At 66.2% G+C, this 10,895-nt stretch overlaps 3 protein-coding genes across 4 annotated transcripts in view; 2 read left to right on the forward strand and 1 right to left on the reverse strand.

Moving 5' to 3' along the window:
- The window catches only part of CARD9 (caspase recruitment domain family member 9), an 8,328-nt gene extending 2,792 nt beyond the window's left edge, over window positions 1–5,536 (forward strand). The window contains exons 6-13 of one of the 2 annotated variants that reach the window (XM_049631483.1): window positions 279–422; window positions 671–796; window positions 2,385–2,576; window positions 3,059–3,118; window positions 3,316–3,361; window positions 4,597–4,673; window positions 5,075–5,151; window positions 5,249–5,536. In XM_049631483.1, the coding sequence (XP_049487440.1) occupies window positions 279–422; window positions 671–796; window positions 2,385–2,576; window positions 3,059–3,118; window positions 3,316–3,361; window positions 4,597–4,673; window positions 5,075–5,151; window positions 5,249–5,348 (822 nt within the window). In that variant the 3' untranslated portion in view covers window positions 5,349–5,536. The remainder of the gene's footprint in view (window positions 1–278; window positions 423–670; window positions 797–2,384; window positions 2,577–3,058; window positions 3,119–3,315; window positions 3,362–4,596; window positions 4,674–5,074; window positions 5,152–5,248) is intronic. The other variant, XM_049631492.1, reaches the window with a different exon arrangement.
- A 104-nt stretch (window positions 5,537–5,640) lies between these two features.
- Window positions 5,641–7,506, forward strand: DNLZ (DNL-type zinc finger). Its single transcript, XM_049631503.1, has 3 exons — window positions 5,641–5,926; window positions 6,305–6,444; window positions 7,252–7,506. The coding sequence occupies exons 1-3, from the start codon at window positions 5,726–5,728 to the stop codon at window positions 7,418–7,420; spliced, it is 510 nt and encodes a 169-aa protein (XP_049487460.1). The 5' UTR covers window positions 5,641–5,725; the 3' UTR covers window positions 7,421–7,506.
- A 2,181-nt stretch (window positions 7,507–9,687) lies between these two features.
- The window catches only part of GPSM1 (G protein signaling modulator 1), a 27,160-nt gene continuing 25,952 nt past the window's right edge, over window positions 9,688–10,895 (reverse strand). Inside the window, exon 15 of the transcript XR_007457988.1 lies at window positions 9,688–10,881. The gene's annotated coding sequence lies outside the window, so the exon portion shown is untranslated. The remainder of the gene's footprint in view (window positions 10,882–10,895) is intronic.

The raw sequence follows: 10,895 nt of genomic DNA on the forward strand, positions 1-10,895 counted from the left end.
GGCGCGGGACTGGAGGCCAATGCGCGGGTGTGGGCGGGGCGGGCGCGGGACTGGAGGCCCCCCTGCGGGTGTGGGTGAGACATACGCGGGACTAGGGGGCCCCGGGTGGGGGTGGCATGCGCGGGACTGGGGGCCCCTTGCGGGTGGGGGGGGTGCAAGCAGGAGCTGGGGGCCCCGGGTGGGGGGCGCCTGGCAGGACGCCGGTGCGGTGCGGAGAGTAGGGCCCCCCCCGAAGCCCGGCCGCTTCCCTGCCGCTCTCTCCCCTTCGCCGCCCGCAGGAAGGAACGCCGGACAAGAGCAGCCCGTACATCCAGGTGCTGGAGGCGGACTGGAGGCAGGCGCTGCGGGAGCACCAGGAGAAAGCCAACACCATCCTGTCCCTGCGCAAGGATCTGCGACAGGGCGAGGCTCTGCGCGCCCGGGTACACAGCTGGGGCCGGCTGGGTGGGCTTGGGGGGCTGCCCCGTGCGCACTCAGCTGCACAGCCCCCCTACCTCACTCCTTCCCTGGGGCGGAGGCGCGGGGGCCTGGCCTCCTCTCCCCACACTGCCCCAGGCCAGTCTGGAAGCTGAGGGCCTGCAGGGACCCAGCTGGGCCTGACCAAGGGGCCGGGCAGGGGCGGCGGCGGGGGCGGGCGCGGGCGGTGGGGGCTAGCGGCTGGCTCCCGTAGTGCGTGGAGGAGAAGGAGGTGTTCGAGCTGCAGTGTCTGGCCCTACGGAAGGACTGCGAGATGTACAAGGACCGCATCGCGGCCGTCCTGCAGCAGATGGAAGAGGTCGCCTCCGAGAGGGACCAGGTAGGTGCCGCCTCCCACCTGCCAGGACGCCTGCGGGCGAGGGCGCGGCAAGGGTCGCTCCGGGTCGTGTGGCCTCCAGGGCAGGAGGTTTTAGGGGAGGGCAGTTGTCAGAGTGCTTTTTCTTCCTTTTTATTAAGTTTAGTTACTTATTTTGAGAGAGCACGAGTGGGGGAGGGACAGACAGGGAGAGAGAGAGAGTCCCAAGCAGGCTCCACGCTGTCAGCACAGAGCCCCATGTGGGGCCTGAACCCACGAACTGTGAGATCACGACCTGAGCCAAAATCAAGAGTTGGATGCTTAACCGACTGAGCCCCCCAGGCGCCCCAATATCAGAGTGCTTTTAAATAACAAAACCCATATGTGCTCGTTGAGAGACGTGAATGATAGCGAGGTGACCCCCTTCCCCCACCGCCACCCCCGCCTGTTGCCGGGAACCCCATGCCCCATAGCGGGTTGTACTTTCAGATTTTGTTTGGTGTACATAAAGTTTCGTTTTTGTGTTAACAAGAACGCAAACTATTGTAATTGGCAAATAGGTTTTTAAATTAAAAAACCGTGGACACCTTGGCTGGCCGCACTCCTGGGAACAGGAGCTGCGCAAGTCCGTCTGGGGCTGCGTCCACTCACTGCTTGCCACCACTTTCCCATCACGTCACCTGGGTCTTTTCTAATCAGCTACACTCAAGTGCTCCGGTGACATTCTGGAGGGTAACCGGCCACCTCTGTTGGGAGCCCCTAACTGTGCAGTTACACGTCTGAAGACGTTTCCCACAGGGAGGACGGTAACGCGGAGACAGCTCGGTGCCCCGGTGCTGGACACAGTGGGAAGCGGGGCAGCCCAGCTCACAGCGGGGCTGCTGGAGCAGGGCTCAGCAGGGGACAGCTCGTAGCCACCAGAGGCAGGCCGTCAGCCAGGGACGCTAGGGCCAGGCAGCCGAGGGGAGTGGGTAGGGCCGTCTCAGGTTGGTCCTAAGTGGGAAGCAGGCACAGACATGGCAGTTCTCGGTGATCCATCAAGTCCTGGCTGTTGGGGGCCAACCGTTCTAGGGGACGTGGTTTAGCTTCCTGGATTGTCGGTACGGACAGAAGACCAGTTGTGACTCCGGTAGGGCCCGCCCCCCGCGCCGGGCTGGTCACCGTGGGCGTCGGGCAGGCTGCCGGCTGCTGCTGCGGGTGGGTCAGAGCTGTGTCCTCAGGTGCGGTCCGGCTGTCCCGCGTTTGTACGTGCGGCACGTCCCCCCAGAGGGACGGGCGCGAGACAGCACGTTAACACAGTCGCTAACAACCACGTTCCGGACATCAAGCCACGCCAACCCAGTGAAAGCCGTGCAAGGGGCGGAAGCGTGTGCTGGATGCGCGCACGGGGAGGAGTCTCAGGGGGCACGGGGGCCGGCAGGGACTGCTCTGAGATGGAGGCTGCAGGTTTCAGCTTCGCCTTTTCTGAGCCCTCCGCTTCCCATCATGAGCCCCTATTACCTGCGCCAGCCCTCAAGCGCCACCCTAGGCCGGCCGAGAGGCGGGGGCGGGACTGGGGCCTCCAGGCACCCGGCCTCGCCATCCCCGCGCCTGCCCCCTGCCATCCCCGCAGGCCATCGCCACGCGGGAGGAGCTGCACACACAGCACTCTCGGAGCCTGCAGGAGAAGGACGCGCTGCGAAAGCAGGTCCGCGAGCTGGCCGAGAAGGCCGACGAGTTGCAGCTACAGCTGTTCCAGTGCGAGGGCCAGCGGCTGGCCCTGGAGGGCAGACTCAAGCGGCAGCAGCTGGAGACGCTCATCCTGGTGGGTCTCCTGGGGGCTGGGGACCTGCGTAGCGCCCGCTGGGCAGAGCTGCAGCCGCCGTAGGACAGCGGGCAGTGGCCCTCAGGGGCAAGTGTGTCTCCAGAGACCCCAGGCCCACAGGAAGGGCCGCCGGACAGCCCTGGCCCTGGCCCTGGCCCTGGCCCGGATACTTCTTTTCTGCCGGTGATCGGGGCGCATCCCCGGCCTTCCCAAGCCCCCTCCGTCCTCTGCAAAGGGCCCTCCTCCTGGTGGGGTACAGGGTGTGGCACAGCTCGGGTTCTGGCAGGCCATTCTGGGTGGCACGAGGGGGAGGGAGAGATGTTCTGGGCAGGGGCCCGAGCCAGTCGTGGCCTGGAGAGGAGGACCTCCCTGGAGCACAGCAGCTGGCCTGGGGCCCCTCACCACGCCCCACGCTACCCCATGCCTGGGGGTGACTGCGTTTCCCCACGTCCTGCTGATGGCCTCCTCCTCTGTGACCACAGAGCTCTGACCTGGAGGACAGCTCACCCAGGAACTCCCAGGACGTGAGTGTGAACCTCAGGGTAGGCTCTGGGCCACAGCTTCTGCCAGACCACAGTCCCCTGTGGGAGCTGGGCCAGCCGCTCTTCTCCCAGGCGTTAGGAGGGCAGAGAGGCCTTCCTGCCCGGTTGCCAAAGAGCAGCACAGCAGGGGAGGTGGGCAGGGGAGGTGGGTCTCGGGAGGGTGGCCACCTAACTGGATGCCTGTCTCTCCCTGGAAGCTCTCGCTACCCCCGGACCTGGAGGCCACCCGGCTGTCAGACAAAGGTGAGGAGGGGAGCGGCCTCTCACGGACGAGTCTGGCCAAGGCCTACTGGTCGCCCTGACTTGGCACCAGCCCTGACCCTGGGCGCGCACGGCCCCATCCACTGATCCTTCACAACCTGACCTTACGGTTGGGGACATTGAGGCTCAGAGGCACGAGAAATCCTCCAGGCTCCCCAGCGAGCAGACGAGAGCCCGTGTGCAGGGCCCGTGCCCCATCTCCAATGTTGAGAGCGCGTCCCTCCATCGGAGCCCACTCTGGGTCCGGAAGGCAGAGTGTGGCCTTCTGCTCTCCCCCGGCGTCTTCCTGGGGAGGGGGCAGGGCAAGTCCAGTGTAGGAGATGCAAACAGCGGGGAAGGTGGGCCATCTCAGGGCCAGGCACAGGGGCAGCAGGGAGATGGCCTGGAGGAGTGAGGAGGGCTCAAGGGGTTCTCTCTGAACGTGGCTGTCAGAGGGGAGGTGGGGAGGGGCCACCTTGGGTGGTGCGGGAGGCCAGACAGACGTCCTCAGCATCGGGCCTCGCCACCGGTCTCCAAAGAAGGCAAAAGGGAAGCAGCCAGTGCAGAAGTGAGGGAGCTGGGAAGCCTGCTGCTGCCCAGAGACTTGAGCTACAGGCCACGGAGCCAGTCCCAACATGGGGGCAGGCGGTCAGGACCCAGCAGACACTGAGTGTTAGGGGGAGGTCTGGGAGCCCCAACCCAGGGGTGGCATGGCCCCTCGAAAGAGTCAGGACGGGCTTCAGGGTCAGAGGCCTGGCCTTCACAGGCTCTGGCCTCTTCCCCTGTGATGTTGCAGAGACTGGATATCCAGTCTCCCATCACGGCCAGTTAGGGGAGCCAGCCCATCAGAGCACCTTCTGTTCGAGGGTCCTGAGCCCTGGGCCCGTGCAGGCCCGGACAAATTCTGAGGGGACCTGGCAGCCTGGAACGTTCTGTTTCCAACTGATGCAGTGCCCCGGCCCAACCCGGAGGAGCAGGGTTGGATGCTGGGGCACTGCCTGGTGGGCTTCCAGCAGCCTCTGCCTGCCTAGAGGGAGTCAGGAGTGGGGAGTGACATCTCTGAGCCCCAGTCCCCTCATCTACACAATGGGAGACCTCTAGGGGTCCGAGTGAGGACCCAGGAGATGATGCAGGACTGGCCCAGAAGCAGCGGGGGTGAGCAGGTGGCCGGGTGTTGACTATGCTAAGCGTGGTCCCAGCTGCTGGGTGGGACCCACAGGCCTAACTCTCCATTCCAGGTGGCCCCGCCAACAGGGACAGCCCACAGCAGCCCCCTGAGGCTCTGCAGGAGGAACCGCTTCCACTGATCCCCAACGTAAGGCTTCCTGGGGGGGGGGGGGGGGGGGGGGGGCAGGGGTCCCTGCAGCCCTAGGATGCCCCTGACACGGGCTTCCGTGTGACGGTGCCCAGGGAGGGTGACTGTTCAACCTGGATGCCTGGGGGTGGTTGCAAGGGTCTCTGCCCAGTGCGGTCTTGGGGTGTGCTGTTGGAAACAGGAAGCCTAGTCCTCCCTTCCCGGACGAAGCAGCCTGGTGGGGCCAGGGCGTGGCAGCCGCGGAAAGCCTGTCTCCTGTGCGGCTCTGGGTGGGAGCAGGCGGCCCCGCGCGCTGTCGTAGAAGGGACGCCGGCTTGGAGCCCGCGCCAGGCTGGCTCTGTGTCCCAGGGGCGGGGAGGGGGGGGGGTCCCCTGGGAGCCTGAGCCGCTCTCCTCCCCCAGAACGCCGGCCTGAGCGGCGGCGAGCCCCCGGAGAAGGAGCGGCGGCGCCTCAAGGAGAGCTTCGAGAACTACCGCAGGTGCGCCGCGCGGGCGGTGGGCGGCCCCAGGCGGGCTTCGGGAGAGCCGGCCGAGGAGGGGCGCTGCCGCCTTGCTGACACCCGCTCGCCCCTGCAGGAAGCGCGCCCTCAGAAAGCTGCAGCACGGCTCGAGGCAGGGGGAGGCGGACTGGGAGAACACCACGGGCAGCGACAACACCGACACGGAGGGCTCCTAGCCAGCCCGGCATGCGAGGAGGACGGAGCGCCGAGCCCGAGGGGCGCAGGCACGCCGGCGCCCACGCACCGTGATTTGCACAGAGGTGCTCTGTCTGTGCGACGCAGATGCGTGCAGCAGTGTCAGAAATGCAGTTTCATAAATAAAGGACTGCCGTCCCAGCACCGCCGCCTCTGGTGGCTTCGCTCCCGCGTGTACCTCCCAGCCGCGCGTGCACCTCCCGCCTCCAGGGGGCAGTAGAGCACAGCCTGCCCGTCGGCGGACGGAAGCCGGAAAGGGCCGCTTCCGTCGCGTGCCCGCTTCCAAGATGGCGGCTGCGCGGCCTCAGCGAGGCGGGGCGAGGTGGGGCAAGGCGGGAGACCGAGGTCGGAGGGCGGGATGCTGCGGGCCGCGCTGGGGCGCGTTGGGCCGCTGCTAAGCCGCACGCGGCCCCGGGGGCCCGGCCTGAGGTGGCTGTGGGGACGCGGGGCAGGCCCAGGGGCCGCGGGGAGAAGGCGGGCCGGGGTCTGGGGCTGGCGGCGCTTGAGCTCGGCTCCGGGGCCCGGGTCCGCGCACTACCAGCTTGTCTACACTTGCAAGGTGAGCGCGCAACGGGTGCAAGGCTGGGTCTGCATCTGGTGCTGCCTGGCGCGGCGGGATAGAGGTGCCCTGTGCCCGCGGCACGACAGCATGAAGGGGCAGGGCTATCCGGGGGGGCGGGTTCTTTCCTGGAGAGAGGTGAGGCTACATCCGGGGGCGGGCCTTTCCAGGAGAGGGGTGGGCCTGCGCGGAGGGGTGGAGTTATTTCCCAGAGGCGGGGCCTTTCCGGGATCGGGGTGGGCTGTCTCAGAAAGGGCCGGCCCTTCCGGAGAGGGCAGGCCCTGCCCAGGGATGGAGTTAATCCTCAGAGGGGGCGGGGTCTTCCTTGAGGGGCGGGGCCAAGTACTTGGACTCACCTGGGCTGCGGGTCTCCCCCAGGTCTGTGGGACTCGGTCCTCCAAGCGTATCTCCAAGCTGGCCTATCACCAGGGCGTGGTCATCGTGACCTGCCCCGGCTGCCAGAATCACCACATCATCGCCGACAACCTGGGCTGGTTCTCAGACCTGGATGGGAAGAGGTGAGGCTGCCTGGACAGGGGTGGGGGGACGGAGACCTGTGTGCCAGGGCTGGCCTGGTGGGTCAAGAGCCCCGCCCCACCTTTCCCTGGGGCGCCCTTCCAGTCCACTTCCCCAGCCTTGTCAATGCAGGAGGAGCCGTTAAGTTTAAGTTTCAGGTGAACAAGGAACTTCGGCATAAGTAAGTCCCCAGGAGAGACTTGTTTTTCTTTGCTAAACTTTTCCACCCTAGACCAGCCCACTTTGGTCCTGCTTCACTGCCTGACCTCTGCCCTCACCGGTGTGGCCTTTGGGGTCTGCAAGACCCAGTTACGTGTCAGGGCTCTGGGTCCCCGCTAAAGTGAGGGGTCAGACTAGGCGACTCTTGCAGCCGTGACTCCCTTTCATTCTGTGGCTCCTTCCTTCCCCTGCAAAGTTTTGTGCAGTGCCCGCTCCCGAGCAGGGTCCTAGCTCCTCTTCTGCCAGTGCTGGCTGGTCGGTCACACCAGACCTGGGGCGTGTGTGAGGCGGTGTGGACCCCTCCTGTGGAGAGCAGTGGGGGCAGTGGTCGGGGTCCTCCTGGCCGGTGGCCCCGGGCACTTCAGTTCGGCTTCTGAGCAAGTGTCCGTCCTACTTGTGAATGGGATGGTAACAGCACCTTCCTCTGGGGGCTTTGGAGGTCCCTCAGGTCAGCACGCAGGGCCCTTGATGGCACACCAGTGTGGGGACCCACATTCCTGGCTCGAGCCCGGCCTTGGGGTTCCCCTGAAGGACCAAGGTACGGGATGGGCTCTGGGCCTGGAGTGTCACGGTGCCTCCTCGTCTCTCAGGAATATCGAAGAAATCCTGGCGGCCAGAGGGGAGAAGGTGTGCCGAGTGGCTGGCGATGGGGCCCTGGAGCTGGTTTTAGAGGCTGCAGGGAACTCCAAATCCACCTCTGCTCCAGAAGCGAGTGAGGACCAGGATCCCACTCACCCTGGCAAGACGGAGCCTAGCTGACCCTGCCTCTGCCTTCAAGAAGATGCTTCAGCCCTGGGCCCTTCCGGACTTGCCTGTTTTCTGTCAATAAACAAACATCACTCGGACACGATGGGCCCTGGGGCCTTCTTGTTGTCCCTGGTTCCAGAGTCTGAAACGACTCCCAGGAGCCCTGCCAGGTGCTGCTGGCAGGGGCCTTCTGCAGCAGCAAGACCCTGGCCCTCCCCTGTCCCCCTGCACAGAGGACTCGGCTTCCAGCTGCGTCCGTGTGGGGAGCGGCCGGATGGGGAGCCTGAGCCCCTCCGGGCCGTGGCCGGGTGGCCCTGGGCAGGTCCCTTTGCCCCTCCGAACCTCTGCCTTCCCAGCAGAAGATGAAGACCCTAACGGTGATGCCCGGTCAGGTGAAAGGACAGGAAGACAAGGTTTAGGGCAGGTGTGGGGTGGCTCAGACTCGCGGCTCCGGCCTTGCTGGGTCTGGGGGAGGCCTAGAAGGGATGGCTGACCAGCCACTGGTCTTCCTGGGGAGGATCAGCACCCCCCCCCCGCCCCCCGTGGGTCCTGTCCCTCTGGCCAGACACAGGGCGGCTCTCCAGACCTTCCTTCCTCCCGTGCTACCTGCCATCCCCCTACACCTGGACAGCGCTCAGGAGCCAGCACCGACCTCAGCCCTGACCCTTGGCTGCCGGCCAAACGAAGTCAGCAAATCAGGCCGCTCGCTGTGGCCACAGCTGAGCCCGGTGGCCGTGGGGGCGAAGGGGTGGGAGTGTCGGCTGCTGTCTGATGGGCGGGGCCGTGTGCCCCACGTTTGAGATCGAAGCGTGTTTATTTCCAGAAGCGTGACCTTCACCACTAATCACCAGCCGCAGTCTCGCAGATCCTGGCAGGATCCGGGCTCCTGACTCTGCGCCCCCATCAGCGCCCGGAGCTTTGTCATTGTTCTGCGGGGCGTTGACAGTTTGTGCTTCGACTCGATTACCCCCTGTCTTTCCCCTGGCAGACAACCGTCTATTATTCCCCCTCAGTGCCTCCTGTGCCGTTTGTGGAGACTGCCGGCCTGGGTGCTCAGCCAGCCCCCCGGGCAGGGGAGGGGGGCTGCTCCCCGACGCGGGCACAGGAGGCAGGGCTGGGCCTGGGCCTAGCCGCTCACTGTCCCCAGAGGGTTGAGACCAAAGTTCGGCGGCGGGAGGGGGGATGGCGGGCAGGGACACTGCTGGACTGACAGTGCAGAGCCGGGCACAGGAGGGCGGCCCAGGCCAGTCCCTCCCTTCACAGATGGGGAAACTGAGACCTGTGGTCTGGACATGGGTATAGACCATACGTTCCACCTGCTGTATTCTAATGCTTGATGGCTGGGCCCTGCCGACCCTGGGGGCACTGCCCCTCCCAGGGTTAGTGCCTGGAGATGGGAAAAGACTCGCCCCTGAGTGCACCCCGTGGCCAGGTACCAGCCAACCAGGGGCGGCCCCCACTCCCAGAGCCACTCAAGCTTCCTGCGCTGTCGCTTCCTGTGGAAACCACAGCCCTTGGAGCCTTTAGCATGTGAGCCACTGAGAGACAGCATGGCACCCCGTGCTATTGGACCGCAGAGCCTGGTCAGGGCACCAGGGTTCCCGGAGCACCAGAACTACTGCTTCGGGGGGCTCTAGTGACAGCTCCCCGGGGCCCCTGCAGGTGCAGATCCTGATGGCACCCTGCAGCTCCGACCAGCTTTTGCCCTCCCGGTGCCCCCTCGCCCTCAAGGGTCTCCTGACCCCCCACTCCTGCCCCCGCTGTCAGGCCTCCTGTGGTCACGTGGGGGCCCCATGCCGAGCGGGTCACTGGGAGTTTGGTGAGCGAGGCCTCTCCCGAACCCAGCATCTCTCCGCCTGGGGACACAGCGCCTTATGACAGCCGTCGGGTGGGGGTGTCACCCCCAAGCCAGCTCCTCGGTTGCACCCCCACAGACCGCGGCCCGGCACGCATCCACCGGCGGTGCCCGGGGTCCCGGGCGCCCCACGCCTCCCTTGCTCCGTGGCCCCAGCAGGTCCTGGGCGGGTGAGCCGCAGCCCTGCATCGGTGGGGACTCAGGACTGGAAAGGTGCCTGCGCTTCGTGTGACGTGGTCCACTTAGGACCGAGACGGCCCCTCCCAGAGCAGAGGACGGCGGGGGTCAACCTGTCGCCAAGTGGCTGGCCGCCACTGGCTGGTCACCCCGCCGTGGGCTTGCTTCCCCAGGTAAGGTCGGCCACCTGGGCCCTCCCAAAGGACCAGCGTCCCCGCACCCTTACACTAACCCTGACGCGACAGCATTCACTTGGCAGACTTTATTTTTTTGGGAAAAACAAAAAACCATGTACCTCTTGGGTTGGAAAGGACCCACTGACAACAGGGCAAACACGTGTGAGCAATAAATATGCTTGTACATTCAAGTATGTGGGGGCCCGAGGGGGGCCCGTGTTCTGGCATCTGGCCCCCCCACACCCCGGGCTCCCACCCACACCTTTCAGAGCATCAGAGCCCAGGGCCCCCAGGCCGTACTGCGGGGTGGGGGTCCGGCCGCCTCCCCCGCCAGGAGGGCCTCTGAGAAAGATGGAGGGAGCCCAGCTGGGGCACTGCCTGAGGAGGACGTGGCCACCTCACACCCTGGGGGCCGCGGGGCTGGGCGGGGGGTGGGGGTGGCTCTCCAGAAGGGCTGGTGGCGGGCCAAGGCAGGGGCCTTTCCTGCACAATCCCATGGGTGGGCTTGGCTGTGTGGGGGCTGGACCCTCCCCATAGAAGGCAGTGATGTCACCTTCCCAGCTTGGGGCGCAGCGAGGGCTGGGTGCCCAGGGTTGGGCCGAGCTGAACCCCCCCAGCTTTCGCCGCCGGCCCCCGGGCCTGCCGCAGTCCCTGTCCTGGGCCTCTGTCCTGTCCTGCTCTGTCCCCGGGCCTCGGAGCTTGGAGTTGAGGGGTGTAGCCTGTCCCCACCCATCCACTGCCCCTGCCTGTTCAAGACTGGGTGCCGGCTCGGGGTGGGGGGCTGAAATGCCAGGACCTGGTGGCTCTGTGTGGGGGCACCTGGCCTGCCTCCGCTGCTGTGTCAGGTTCCAGGCTGAGACCACCTCGCACCTTCTCTAGGTGGAGAAGGGAGGTGGGAGGGCCGAAGGGCTGGGAGGGACCCCTCCCTGTGGGAGAGAGGCTGGGACTGGGGCAAACAGGTTCCATCATCCCAGGACCACCTCTGGGAGGACAGAAATGTCCGTGTCATTGGTAAGCCCCACAGAAAAGCCGTCAGAGGGGCCTTTGGGGACTTAAGGGAGGCAACAGCATCTTCACATTTGCCAGGCAGGAGGGAGCTGGGCAGGGCAGAGGGGCGCCACGGAGGGTTTGGACCCAACAAGCTGCAGGCCTGGGGCAGGGGGAGAGCCGGGCCTGGGGCAGGGAGAGAGCTGGGCCTGGGGCAGGGGGAAGGCTGGGCCTGGGGCAGGGGGAGGGCTGGGCCTGGGGCAGGGGGAGAGCTGGGCCTGGGGCAGGGGGA

This window comes from Panthera uncia, chromosome D4 (assembly GCF_023721935.1).
Source record: "Panthera uncia isolate 11264 chromosome D4, Puncia_PCG_1.0, whole genome shotgun sequence".
Taxonomy (NCBI): domain Eukaryota; kingdom Metazoa; phylum Chordata; class Mammalia; order Carnivora; family Felidae; genus Panthera; species Panthera uncia.

Bases quoted from the DNA above. Each gene is read 5' to 3' on its own strand.
- DNLZ (XM_049631503.1), top strand. From the start codon at position 5,726: ATGCTGCGGGCCGCGCTGGGGCGCGTTGGGCCGCTGCTAAGCCGCACG. The intron at 5,927-6,304 runs GTGAGCGCGCAA...GGTCTCCCCCAG, and splicing joins AGCTTGTCTACACTTGCAAG to GTCTGTGGGACTCGGTCCTC. The intron at 6,445-7,251 runs GTGAGGCTGCCT...CTCGTCTCTCAG, and splicing joins TCAGACCTGGATGGGAAGAG to GAATATCGAAGAAATCCTGG.